The sequence below is a fragment of the Mercenaria mercenaria genome, chromosome 19, assembly GCF_021730395.1.
Source record: "Mercenaria mercenaria strain notata chromosome 19, MADL_Memer_1, whole genome shotgun sequence".
Classification (NCBI taxonomy): domain Eukaryota; kingdom Metazoa; phylum Mollusca; class Bivalvia; order Venerida; family Veneridae; genus Mercenaria; species Mercenaria mercenaria.
This window is the reverse complement of record NC_069379.1, coordinates 37,424,936-37,440,244: the sequence shown is the minus strand read 5'-3', so window position 1 is coordinate 37,440,244 and position 15,309 is coordinate 37,424,936. Positions and strand designations below refer to the sequence as shown.

General features: G+C 34.4%; 1 protein-coding gene across 1 annotated transcript; it reads right to left on the bottom strand.

Annotated features, from left to right (window-relative positions):
• Positions 1-2,584: 2,584 nt before the first annotated feature.
• Positions 2,585-13,716, bottom strand: LOC123543169 (collagen alpha-1(IV) chain-like). Its single transcript, XM_045329262.2, has 9 exons — positions 13,477-13,716; positions 11,580-11,802; positions 9,288-9,352; positions 8,704-8,755; positions 7,698-7,733; positions 5,984-6,195; positions 4,771-4,957; positions 4,231-4,389; positions 2,585-2,753 (listed from the first exon to the last, which is right to left on the bottom strand). Exons 1-9 carry the CDS (start codon positions 13,600-13,602, stop codon positions 2,629-2,631), a joined length of 1,185 nt encoding a protein of 394 aa, XP_045185197.2. The 5' UTR covers positions 13,603-13,716; the 3' UTR covers positions 2,585-2,628.
• Between the last annotated feature and the right edge of the window lie 1,593 nt (positions 13,717-15,309).

Here is a 15,309-nt window from a genome sequence, read left to right as displayed (position 1 = left end):
CGGTTTATTTAAAGTCTAGCGTGACTCATATTCGTAGGATTCAGGTTGCAAGACTCAAATCCCAAACAAACAGGAAAATCCCCAGTTTTTTCCTAAAATTCGCACTTTCATGTCCATATCAAAACGTCTTCTTGACCGAAACGTTTACAGTATTTGTCGAAAACAATATCAGATATAATATCATTAAATGTTTGTTTGTATGGAGTTTAGCACCGTTTTTCAACACTAATCAGTTTTGTAATTTCGGGTAGTTAACCCGATCAGTGTTTCTGGATCCTGTACCAGTACTAATCCGTTCTTCAGAAGTAACTACCAACTTCCCCACATGAATCAGTGAGGAGGAATGGTTTCAGACAGTCTATTTTTCAATCGTCACGGAGAACACACACCGATTCTTGCGATAGAACTCCCGACCCCGCTCAGCAATGCTCAGGTGAGTTTTTGTGACCGCTCAATGTCCGGCGTCCGTCGTCTGTTTGTCAACATTTAGCTTGTGTATGCGATAGAGGCTGTATTTTTCAACTGATCTTCAAGAAGTTTTGTCAGAATGATAACCTTGAAAAAATCTAGGCCGAGTTCGAAAATGGGTCATCTGGGGTCAAAAACTAGGTCACTAGGTCAAATCAAAGAAAAACCTTGTGTATGCGATAGAGGCTGTATTTTTCAATTGATCTTCATGAAGTTTGGTCAGAATGATAGCCTTCATGAAAGCCAGGTCAAGTTCGAATATTATCATCTTGGGTCAAAAACTAGGTCACTATTATTATTATTATATTATAATACCAGATTTATATAGCGCCCTTTTCATGATCAATTTCACGTTCAAAGGCACTTTACATAGTTCAAATGCAGCCATATAGGGCGCATAATTCATCCTCTACTAGCACAGACACAGAGCGATCTGACCAGAGGGACAGAGTGAGACAAAGCCCCGACGAAATCAGATACAGGCTTGTCCGGCTAACTTAGCCTAGCTCGTTGCGAATAGACAGCCTGGTTCTTTAACGTGCCCAGTGTATAGCACTGATACACGTAAGGATTGCCTGGGTTCCTGACCAGTACACCTCTAGGTCACTAAGTCAAATCAAAGAAAATACTTGTTTATACTCAAGGTTTTTGCTCCAGTTTTAATGATAATTGGTCAGAATATTTTTTTTTCTTCATGAAATCACTAGGTCATACATGTTTACACTGTTATGGTGTGTTATGGTGTGTTTTACAGGTGAGCGACCTAGGGCCATCTTGGCCCTCTTGTTATATAATATGCTTTCCAAGCGGAATCTGTTTCGCTTTTGTCAATATTAATAGTTTACGGTGAGGGTATACCGATAGACTTTAAGAAAGCAGATAGAACAAGAGGACCATGATGGTCCTGAATCGCTCACCTGTCCCCACATGACCCAGTTTAGAATTGAGTATGACGTCGTTTTTTCTATTATTTGACATAGTGACCTAGTTTTTGAGCTCATGTGACCCAGTTTTAAAGTTGACCTTGATATCATCAAAATAAAAATTCTGACCAGATTTCATGAAGATCCATTGAAAAATATGGCCTCTTGAGAGGTCAAAAGGTTTTTCTATTATTTGACCTAATGACCTTGTTTTTGAAGGCATTTGACCCAGTTTTGAACCTGACCTATATATCATCAAGATGAACATTCTCACCATTTTTTTTATAAAGATCTCGTGAACAATATGGCCTCTAGAGAGGTCACAAGGTTTTTCTATTTTTAGACCTACTGACCTACTGACCTAGTTTTTGACTGCACATGACCCAGTTTCAAACCTTACCTAGATATCATCAAGGTGAACATTCAGACCAATTTTCATGAAGATCCATTGAAAAATATGGCCTCTAGACCTACTGACCTAGTTTTTGACCGCAACTGACCCAGTTTCAAACTTGACCTAGATATCATCAAGATGAACATTCAGACCAATTTTCATACAGATCCAATGAAAAACATGACCTCTAGAAAGGTCACATGGTTTTTTTTATTATTTGACCTACTGACCTAGTTACTGAAGGCATGTAACCCAGTTTCAAACTTGACCTAGATATCGTCAAGAGGAACATCCTGACCAATTTTCATGAAGATCCCTTCAAAAGTATGGCCTCTAGGGAGGTCACAATGTTTTTCTATTTTTCATATAGACCTGAAAAATATGGCCTCTAGAGAGGTCACAAGGTTTTATTTATTATTTAATCTACTGACCTAGTTTTTGACGGCATGCAACCCAGTTTCAAACTTCACCTAGATATCATCAAGTTGAACATTCTGACTAACTTTCATGAAGATCCATTGAAAATTATGGCCCCTAGAGATCACAAGGTTTTTCTATTTTTAGACCTACTGACCTAGTTTTGGATTGTACGTGACCCAGTTTCGAACTTGACCTAGATATCATCAAGATGAACAATCTGACCTGCTTTCATAAAGATCCCATGAAAAATGTGACCTCTAGAGTGGTCACAAGCAAAAGTTTACGGACGCACGGACGCACGGACAACGGACGCTGCGCGATCACAGAAGCTCACATTGTCACTTTGTGACATGTGAGCTAAAAAGAAACACTTTGTGACTTGATTTCGCTTTTATTGATACAAAGCAGCACGGATATCTCTTCTTATTTGCCGGAAGTTGGTTTGCTCACTGTAACGACTTTGGTTGCAGTACCATAGATGTTGGTCGCAGTGCAAACATAACGGCCATAGTCTCTGTCAGAAGGCTTGTCTAATGTAAACACATTGCCTGAAAAGAACAATATTAAGTGACAATTACCTTAATATTACAATATTAAGTTTGATTTAGTCATTAAGGTAAACACATTGCCTAAATATGACAATATTAAGTTTGATTTAATCATTAACGTAAACACATTGCCTAAATATGACAATATTAAGTTTGATTTAATCATAAACGTAAACACATTCCCTACAGATGACAAATTACCTAAAGATAAAAACATTAGGTTTGACTGATTCCAACAAATATCTAGATATACCAATTTTGATTTTGATTTACTTAAAAAATATAATATATGTCTATATAATATTTGTAGATATAATAACTAGATGGCAACATAAATGTGTGTTTTACTTTTAAGCGGTAATATTAGGTAGTTTAGGTGATGTATAACTCTTTTTGAAATTCTATTCACTAAAATCCCCAAAGGTCTTTTCAAAAAAAAATATTTAGAAAGTATACATGTATAAACCTATACCATTTTGGAAAATCTTTCAAACCTGTGATCAGATAACTGACCAGTTAGCTTATAACAACAACAAAAAAAAAAAAAAAACAGTTTCACAAAGTTTTGAAATCGTTCTTAAAATTATTTTTATGAACCTTCTGTATTAAGTGACAGAATGTTACACCCTTTGACCGTTTAGAACAGGTCATATAACTGAAAAAAAGTATTTAAAAGAAAATCTGTAATACTGTTCCCCCAGACAGGGAAGGCTGAATACAGAAAAACGTTTTGGTTTGTGAGTAACGCCTACCTACAAACCAGTTTAAAATATGACGGATAAGGCATTGTATTTTCTTAAATGATCTTTATGATTCTTCAGCCGTAATTTCTGTAATCAGTTTTGTTTTATCTTTTACAGATTTAGGAGGCCTTTGAACATGTGTATGTTTATAATGTTTTCTGCTTATTACAAAAATTCAAAACTTAGAAGATTTTCACGACTAAAATTTTATAACAACAAATTAGACAAATAAGGTACCAAGTAAGTCATAAACCTGACTGTGCAATGGTACGCTTACATTTCACATTATCGAAAACATTGGCGATTAACCGGCCTTTCGCCAGTAAGTTAGACAGATCTTACCAAATAAACGATAAACCTGACTGTGCAATGGTACTTCTACGTTTTAAATTATCGAAAACATTGGCGGGTAAACGCCTAGTAAGACAGACCTTACAAAATAAGTCACAAACCTGACTGTGCAATGGTACTTCTACGTTTTAAGTTATCGAAAACATTGGCGGGTAAACGCCTAGTAAGACAGACCTTACAAAATAAGTCACAAACCTGACTGTGTAATGGTACGTCTACGTTTTAAATTATCGAAAACATTGGCGGTTAAACGCCTAGTAAGACAGACCTTACAAAATAAGTCACAAACCTGACTGTGTAATGGTACTTCTACGTTTTAAATTATCGAAAACATTGGCGGGTAAACGCCTAGTAAGACAGACCTTACAAAATAAGTCACAAACCTGACTGTGTAATGGTGCGTTTACGTCCATTCTTCTGAGGCAGTTTGTGTAGTGTGACAGATGGAGGAGGGTTGCCCTCTCCAACACAGGGTATAACCATTTTATCGGAACTACCAACGACAACTGTCTGGTCATTTGAATTCTTGAATATGGGCTTTTCTTAAAAAGTAAAGAGTAAGTACTGTTTGGTAAATGTTTAAGAATGCATTTTGTATCGTTTTTACTATTATGTAATTAATGTACCCGTCACTGACGGCATAAACATTTTTTGATAATTATCACTTGTGCGAAATCGGGCACTACTTTGATTATCTATAATAGTGAATATTTTATTAAACATGCCCAATGTCTGTGTTTATAGTTATTTTTAAACATAGGATTATGCAAAGCTGCATATAAGCTTCGCGAAAGAAATATTAGCTATTTAAAAATCTGTATCTATAGATTGTACTGATTAACTTTTATCTTTAAAATATACGCCAAGAACTGTTGATCTACATCCATTCAAGACTATTAACTAAATGGATACAAGATTCATACTGTAGCACTGACAGTCGTCAGCAAATTTCTTCACGTCTTGTCCTCTAGGGCCAGTATCTCCTTGGGTGCCATTCATGCCAGTTAGCCCTGGATCACCAATAGGACCTTTCGTTCCATTTACACCTTGTGTGCCGTTTTCACCCCAAAATCCTGTATCTCCTATCAGGCCCTTGATGCCGATGTCTCCCTGGTATAAATTTACATTTAGATATAAAATTACGGCATTATATTTATAGGTTATTAGCTTTGTATCGGGAAATATTGCGCGACTTTAGGAGCGCAATATTCTTCCGCTGAAGAACGAGTGCATATTTCCCGATGCAAAGATAATAACCTTTTTATTACATACACATCTACACGTATAAATATAACGTAATTATTATAAAATTGTTCAATAGCCTGAACAGCATTGACAATACTGGACTAAATGAAAAAAATAGTGCAAGAACAAACACTGAATTACGTCACGCACCCGATATGAAATTCAGGCGTCAGTGTATGGAAAAATATTGACGTTTCCGGTACCAGTGTAACTTAACGGGGAATAGAAACGTGTATGTAATAATATATTATATTCGCGTGGATATGTATTAGTATGGCTTGACTTATTACATATTTACTCTCTGTTTCATGGAAGTTTGCTACGCAACATATATGTGTATTAACAATACATTTGATTAAACTAGTTCGTACGTTTTGTTTTACTTTTCCATTTGTAAATCAGAATAGCTTGTTAAATTGATCATACTTTTATTTACAATGGGCCAATCATTGTACAGTTCAAGGTCTGTGCCCTGATTTCCATTGGATGTATTTAATATCAGCTGAGGTCATAAGAGCAATAAAACATTACTTTTTATTCTAGAACATTAAGTTTCTTTACAGACAGCTGCATAACAATTTATCTAAAGTTTCAACAAAAAATAAATTTAAATTAAAACGCCTTATTTATTATCTGATGCGTCCGCACAAAACACGAATAGCAAAACACCAACCTGCATAGAAGGATAGTATTCGGGACTATAGTACGAAATTGAACTTGTAAATAATCTATATAGTTTTAATGTATTAACCAATGAGCCATAACTTTTTCACTAGATGAGTTCGAACCTTGCTAACCCAAAAATAACGTTGTGCTAAAACTAATGAATTTGGGGATGTTTTTAAAGAAAATCGACTCTCATTCGAACGCCTCTCTTTCTTTTCACGATACCTGCAAGCCTTTCTGACCAGCCGAACCATTTACACCAGGAAGCCCGTTTACTCCCCAAGCTCCTGTATCGCCTATCAAACCGTCTGTCCCGTTAATCCCGCTATCTCCTTGTACTTTGGATCCTATTTCTCCCCGTAATCCGGGATTTCCGGTATCCCCCACCATCCCTTTTGTTCCATTTGTACCATCAGTTCCATTTGTTCCGCCCAACCCTGTAAAATAACAGCAATGTAACACAAATTTGAACACTTGGCCGGTAGAGCCAAAAAATTCAAAAATAGCAGTAAGTCTGAATATTCTGCAGTAGCAGGAAGTACTACACTTATTAAACATTTGTTTTCATCATACAAGGGGTGTTCAAAAAAATCCGGGAAAATGCTTTACTATCTTTATTTCTGGTGCTATTTTGCTAAAGTTTGAAAATATGATTCATAATAACATATTAAATGTGAATATTTAAGTTATATATTCCGGAACATCCGTATTATTTATTTATTGTCCCCTATGGCAACGTCTCTACCTCTAAAGCGGCCCAACATCATTATGACGCTGTAACATCACACAAAATTAATCAATACCATTCGTGATTACAAGTGGTTAAGTGTTTCTTTAAATACATTTCCTGCACCTTCCTACGAACAAATAAATACTGTTCATAGAATATTACTATCGTGTTGATGAAATGGGACATCAAAGAGCTCTTAATTTTTCAAAACGTAACCAAAGGTTATTTTCTTTTAACGTTTGGACCGCGACTCGACAGCAATATTCGCCTGACCACTTTAAACCTCCAGTACCACTGATAAACGTTGTTTTCTTCAGGGCATTGATTTTTATGTCTAATGCAGCAGAGGATTTGTCTTTTTCCTTTTCCGTTCAACACTGATTTTCAAGCGATGACCAACGGAATATACCTGCCGAACATTCCAGTGATGTCACATTTATAATTTGGTGACATTAGCGTAATGCTTACATTTCACGTTAATATTCATCCGATTTAAGAAAAGGTAGCTTGAACATTAGGTAAATTATGGTAGCGAATGCAAAATAGAAAAAGACATAAATTGGACCGGATGACGTCACATGACGTTGCCATAGAGACTAGCATTTACTTATCATTTGTCCACAGAAAATATGATTTTGACAGATCAACTAAGTATTCCCTAACCCACATTTTGTAACAGTTTCATTGATTTTTAATGATATATGAAGAAATGACAGCACTTTTCCTGGTATTTATTGAACATCTCTCGTATTTCTAACAAATGCAGCAATTAAAACTCAAATAACTCTATTAACAAATGCAGCAAATACTTTTATATTATTTTTTTATGATAAAGGCAACAAATAAAACTCAAACTATTGTTCTATGATAAATGCAGCGAATGAAGCAAAATTATTTTTATAAAAAATGCAGCAAATAAATAGAAGTGCAAGTGAAACACTTGTTCCAGAAAGTCTATTGCTGTATAAATGCAGCAAAAAACACAAACAAATTTTATTCCGTATATTAAGTTCACACAATGCCATATTTACACGCCGTTTTATAACTGAAAATAAAATTTAAACACCGTTTAAATTACAACAAGAGTTTACATGGTATAATGATGTAGACTGGCAACAAATGCAGACCATATTATGTAGATCACGTGATGCGGACTATCGCCTGAATTATTTTATTGTTTTACCCCGTGAAAACATCTTACTTTCATACCTGCATCTCCAATTGTACCATTCTCACCTCTGCGACCTGAAATTGCATTCAGATATGAAAGATAGTAGGAAAGAGTTATGCTGTGGAACCTTAACGCATACAGAAGAGCATAGGCCACCACAGCAATCTTATCAATTTTAACTGTAAAATTCCTAACAAGAAAACATACTTTTCTCCTATTAAATAGACTATCATCTATCCCAACATCAGCCTTAAACTACTTATATACTCAATACCGTACTTAGTGTTCTATATCTTCTGGTCGTTTGGGATTATGAAGTCCCAATTTCTTATATAAAAATCCTCTCAAGTCGGTGCTAGGGTGCGTTTGGGGTATTGTAAATTTCATAACATCTCGTGTCAAGACTTAGTTAAACCGAATCTGCAATTAGTGTTTTTCGTTGCGTTTTCAGGATGGCAAACCGAGTAACTTTTCGGTATCCTTCACATCGTTTCCCCGTGTGTTCGATATCAAAAAATCATATGTGTTGGCCATCCTGGTTCTACGCTTCAAATGGATCTATTTTGATTTTATTTTCAACCCAGCTAAAACTGTTTAAGGAAATATAGATATTAAGCATGTACTTTTTTGTCCAGTCGAAAAGTTGGGGAAAAAACCCAACTGCAAAAGCACAATTATTTCTTCTTTAGTATTTGCAACAAAGACGTGTTATGTTGTTGGTTGAATAGATAATTTAAGGAATTTCGAAACATTTCGATATGTTGTCAGTGACCTGTTTCACAAAACTGCACTAAATGATCTCTTAAGAACGGAATTATGATAGATTAGAACATGCATCATGTCTTAAACTTATTTGAAATTGGTGACATGATTAATCTGAAAGTAAAACAATTCTGTATGAAAAGCATTAGTTTCAGCGTTTGTTGTATACCTTAAAGGCACTTTTAATTTAGTCTCGTTATAATTTTTCTTTTCTATTGCCTGTAAGAACTACTTATAACCACTGCGATGTCATTAATAAATGAACAGTTTTGAACGCAATACCTTTGGGACACGGTGTGTCGTGACTAACACAATGCCTTTCGAAAACAACTCTCTGGAACAGAAAAACAAACAGATATAAAGCTTACAAGTTTACGATAACGACAATGGTTGTGATGATGATACTGATGATGATGATGATGATAATGTTGGTGAAGATAAGTATCTTGATGCTGTTTTTGATTAATGTTATTACGATGATGGCGCTAGTTGAAATGTAATAGAAGCTGGTGATAAACTTTAAACTCAAATTTATGATGTTGTTATGACAAATGTATGCTGCTATTGCTGTAGTTGCTGCTGCTGATGCTGCTGCTGCAAAGCTGTTGATAACAATGATGAAGATATTATTGATAATGTCGAATAAAGAAATGATGTTAAGAGCGTTAGATTTCTTGATAAACGATGATGAAATAAAGATAATAATGATTAAAATAACAATTCTCGTTTTCACTTTGTTTTATAGTTTACTCATAGCAGCACCAATCTTGGAAACAACGCTGTCCGCTTCGGTAAAAATATATTTCGGTCTAAACTCTATTTCAATTACATTTAGTCAAAATGTAAAAACATGCTCGAGTATTTACCTGAGCTGTAAGAATAGCCTCAAATATGTTGGTTTGCTGTCGTCGTCCGCGTTCTTGTGCATCGTCTGCAGAAAAGAAAATATGATTGCCTCGCGTAAGAATAATTGATTTTGTTCGTACATTCCGTAATAATGTTGTTTTTTTTCAATAATACTATCCTATTAATACTGTATGAAAAACTGGATATAATTTTTTTTTTCAAATATTAAGTATTAATAAAATTTTGAAATATTGGAAAATTCCATGACATTTTTTTGTGACCTCATTTTTACTAATTTAATGTGCACTAAATTTTCATTATTTAATGTACACTAAACTTTTATTATTTTAATGTACACTAAATACCAATAAGATTTTTTATGTTAAAACAAAACAATTGTTAATATTTGTATGAAGGCATGCGTTTCTGCATCTTTCTTGTAGCCTACAGAGAGACAGACCCAGGACTTTGGGGCTCGGGGAGCGGATGTTTTGGTACTTTTTAAGTTTACCTTTGCATGAAAAATAAGGAAACGTTAAACTTGTCCGGTTTGTTCTATTCCCTCCTTGTGACATAATTAAATCTAAATGAAGGCATGCGAGCTAAGCGAGCTAAAAATATAATGTTTCGGCCTTTTTGCATAGGGACATTTATCTCTAATAACAACAATTAAGAATTTGATTCTAGCATATATAGCCGCCCCTTCTTTTTTCTCAAATAACTGTATCATTTCGCTCTATTAGGTGAAGTAGCGAACTATTTGGAAAGTTTTAGTTATTGTTTTTAGAGATAAATGTATGGTTATCACAAAATAATATATCAATAAAATGAGAGAAAAATGACAGGATATCCAGTGAGTCGTCCTACAAGAAGAAAACTAATTAATGCCGGAAACAATCGATACATAAACAAAACATAAACATTCAACTAAAGTAATTTATCCAAGTACTGCATAATATCTCAGAAATGTAGCATTATGAGTTTCTTATTAAAGGCGTACGCTAGAATTCCCTGTATATGAGATGGGCGAAAATTTTCCCAATAACAGAATTTCTTTAAACTTCGGATATAGAAGGACAATCACCTAAGAAACAAAAAAATGCAATAAAAATCATAGGTCACCGGATTCGAAAAAGAGGTATCTGCCCTTGAAAACGTCATTTTTGAGGGAAATGCCGTTTTCAAGGGCAGATAACTCTTTTTCGATACCGGTGACGTATGATTTTTATTGCATTTTTTTGTTTCTTAGATGATTGTCCTTCAATATCCAAAGTTTGAAGAAATTCTGTTATTGGGAAAATTTTCGCACCAAATTCTAGCATAGTACGTCCTTAACAGAACAAAAGATATATCAGCCGAGACTGCGTCATTCAGAAAAAAATCATTTATAATGTAAAGTAGAACAAATTTTATCGATCAGCTTTCTTTGAACTACATTTTTACCTAAAAACATGTTTTTTAATTGTAGATGCGAGTGATCTGATATACGAGGTGATTTTCTTTGAACTACTTTTAACCTAATATCGTGTATTTTAATTGTAGATGTGATTGACATGATAAACGTTGTGATACTCTTTGAACTACGTTTTTACCTGATGACATGCATTTTAATTGTAGATGTGATTGGCATGATGAACGAAGTGATTCTCTTTAAACTACTTATTTACCCAATAACATGCATTTTAATTTTAGATGTGACTGACATGATATAGGAGGTGATTTTCTTTGAATTACTTCTTTACCTAATAACATGCATTTTAAATGTAGATGTGACTGACATGATATACGAGGTGATTTTCTTTGAACTACATTTTTACCTAATAACATGCATTTTAATTGTAGATGTGACTGACATGATATATACGGGGTAATTCCCTTTGAACTTCATGTTTACATAATAACATGCATTTTAATTGTAGATGTGACTGACATGATATACGAGGTAATTCTCTTTGAACTACTTGTTTATATGTCTGGACGCTCTAGATGTTCAGAATTTGAATTAAATATAGTATAACCACCCGTAGAAATTTTAAAAAAAGGTCTTTGTTGACAAGAGGTCTCTCAACACATGTTTATTTACAATATTCTGAGTCACAGTAACCTTTTAAATTGGGGTTTATACTTGTATCCTTTATTCCGAGGTGGTCTTAAGGCTTGACTGTATATCATTAAAGAACAGAATTCAAAAAGCGGAACAGTTTGAACTATAAATTAATAGCAACGCAATGAAATGGAAAGCAAATTTTAGAAAAAAAAATCCCATTTTTACGTGAACACAAAGATGTTTTACATTCAGTAAAAATGTTTACCATTCTTTGAAGTTCTTTCGTCTTCTGCGCTTTCGTCCACATGTTGATCCATTTCAAACACGGCACCATTTTCTGCAGCCTGTGCAATTTCTTCTATGAACTTGTGCGTACCGTCAACAAGTTGTCCTCGAGTCTTTCTGTATGTGCGTAGTTTCTCTTGCAACTTTTCAATTTGTAGTCGTACGGCATTATCTCTATCATCAATATCACGTATGTTTAAAAACTGTAAAATTTGTCGTATAATCAATTATAAATTTTAGATTACAAAACATCCATTTCAAAGAAAAATACAGCTAAATCTGCCTGAGTGGCCAACTGTATTAAGTAGCGACTTGCCATAAGACAGCCAGTGTGTTTACTCCCAATAGTGACATTTTGTTCTGATTTCAACTTGTCGTATACAACCACCTACCTTGCACAGCCAGATTATGTCGTTTAGTGACTGCCCAATAAAGATTTTAGTGTTAACGATTATAGTGTAATAATGATGGACGCAAGTTATTACAAATGATCACCTTCATTCATCAACAGTATTTGTTTAACTCTTTTATTGACATTTAAATTCATCTTAACAGTAAAGACGGACATGACGAAAGTAAACACAACTGGTTTTGGTGATTTTACATGGAATGTGCTTGTTCGATATGCACTCAAGAGATCTCTTTTGTCGTTTCGATTAGATCTACTGTTTAATTCACCAGATTTGTAACAGGGACTTTCGTTAATTGCGGCTTCATTTTGCAATAACCATCGGCATCATTCCAAAGGTCTACGAGGATGTTACTTGGATCTTGTTGAATTTTCAAGTTGTCTTTAATTGAATAATGTTTTCAAGCGTAGATACAGGGCAACTGCTCAAGTTCGAAATTTATTTTTTCGATATTTTATATTTTTACATCGAAGTGTTGCTTTTTGCTTACTAAGATTGTAGGTTTGCTAAAATCCATTCACAAAGTCGAAACTGAACGTACGAAAAATGGCAAAAAATAACGGCTGAAGTTATCCATGAAAATATCCTATCAAAATTGTTTTTGAAGAAAAATTTGGAACTAATCAAGATAAAAGTATACCGAAATGTACAAAAAGTTCAGGTTTTACCGTGCTCGAAGTATAATACTCATAGTATTTTCTTGTACTTAAAGAGTTATCAAGAAAAAAACTTGTTACACAAAAGTTGGATCAAACAGTAAACAATCAGACGTGTACCGAACCGCGTGACTGTCTATCAGTCTAAGACTTTAGATATAATTTGATACTTGTATACCTTTTATTAAGGAACTTTTCAGAGTAAATAACAATTGGGGAAACATGAAATGTACAAGTAAAGGAGCATATTCTTATAGCTAATGTGACAACAACAAAGGTCGCTAAGAAAATCGACGAGGAAACATGAAATGTACAAGTAAAGGAGCATATTCTTATAGCTAATGTGACAACAACAAAGGTCGCTAAGAAAATCGACGAGGAAACATGAAATGTACAAGTAAAGGAGCATATTCTTATAGCTAATGTGACAACAACAAAGGTCGCTAAGAAAATCGACGAGGAAACATCAAACTTTTAAGAAAATGAAACATATATGTTAGCTTATGTCGTGCTGTTTTTGTTTTTGTGTTAAACGTCACAACGGCACAGTTATATGTCATATGGCAACTTGCCAGCTTTTGATGTTGAAGGAAGGCCCTAGGTACCCTCCAGACATTTTTTTCATCACGAGCTGTCTCCTGGGTAGAACCACCGACGTTCCGTAAGCCAGCTAGATGGCTTCCTTACATGAAGAATTCTACGCCCAAAGTGAAGCTCGAACCCGTAGATTAGGGTCGTGACAACTACAAAAGCCGCTGAAAAAATCAATAAGCAAACATGAAAAGTAAAAGTAAAGGTAACACATTCTTACCGCTAATGTCGTGACAACAACAAAAGTCGCTGAGAAAATCAATGCAAACAATGCCAGAATATTGAGACATATTCTGTTGTCAAGTTCGCGTTCTATAAGATGCGCATTGTCCAATTCCTTCGCCATGTCAAAATGCCGCCGCAAGAGAAATTTATCTTACGGAATAAAGATCCGGCTGAACTTTAGATAAACAATGTGAATTTCACTGGCATATACTCCCTGCAATAATTATCAGTGACTAGTTAGCAAAGGCGAAGTTTTAACCTTATGAACTTCTAGATAAGCTCTTATACGCAAGTTCGTCAGTGTAATGTCTTAAAGATACATGTATTTGCGAAAAGACGAACAAAATTCATTGACATATTATAACTGATAAAACATTACGACATTGTATAGTAAAGAAACAGTAGAAAATATTTTTGTAATAGAAGTTTGTATGAAAAGTGTATAAAACCCTTGCGAACTATATTATTTTACATATACTACTATGAACTAGTGGACCAAATCAAGGAAAAAAATTTTCATGTCGTTAAATAGTTATTATCGCAATGAGTTGTCCTTCTTCAGCTTAAAGGGACCGCCGCCACTAAAAGTAAAACTAAAGCCGTATATAAAAAAAACACGCTCAAACCTTTAATTGTAGTTATGTAACATATTCATATAACTCCCCGCTCCAGCAGAACTCAAAACTGGGCCGCTCACGGAGAAATTTCCCCGGTTATTATCTTGATTGTGAAAAAGCATTGGTAGATTGCGAATTTGGCTTTTCCCATATAGCAACCCATGATTGCAGAAGGCAAGAATAGCGCCTGATATTTGTAAACAAACGAAACCTATCAATTATACAATTCAGAACAGTCGTGAAAACCATTTTGGAAAGAAGTCCCAGTCTTATTCGTTATATCAAGGTAAAAATAAACACTGGATATTCACTCTACTGCGAATTCGTTTAGTTTCCTCGATGGACATATTTGACCTTTAGTCTTCATAACATACATTCTGTACTTCGAAATCTACTTTGTTCTACATTTCTAAGGACGGTGATTATATCTATTCGTAGTATGCTTAATTAAAAATTAACCAGACAATGGCTCGGAATGGATTATGTTTAGATATACCGACCATTTTTGTCATCTCTATATGACGATGTCGCTGCAGGTAAACATTTTATGAAACAAGAGCTTCTGGACGCCTTTGTAATAATGTAAGACTTCATCTACGCTTTGCACAGCGCAGTAATCTTAAGACAATAAGAGGCGGAAACATACGAAAAAAATAGAGTTCCGTTTGATTTTAAATATCTTTGAAACAATAGCCCTGGATTATGAAAGTTGGCGTAGACAACGTAGAAATCATTTATAATTAAGAACACATTGCTAGATAAACAAACAAAACAATCTGGAAATTTGGCCATTTCAAACATTTCTTCCTACACATAAATTTTGTATTATGTCGAAGGAATTTGAACAAATCTTACATATCACGTACCAGAAATAGTGCATTGAAAGAAAAACATACAATGTCATGTGGCTAATAGATCTTTTAAAATGTTTGAATTCATAAACAGGGTGCAATTTAAATTATAAGTGCCTTTTATAATTATTCATAATCCCAGATGTTTTCAAAAACATACACATTTATGTAGTGTTAATAATGATGTAATACCACCCACCCATTAAAACACAGTCTCTGATTACGATATACAAGCATCTCATAAATATTTATAGGGTCATAACAATTAAGCATGTAAGAGAAAGAGTACATATTGGCAACTTTCAAATGATACAATTCTGTTACTCTGGAAAACATTCATTGAAAACTTGGAAGATGTTA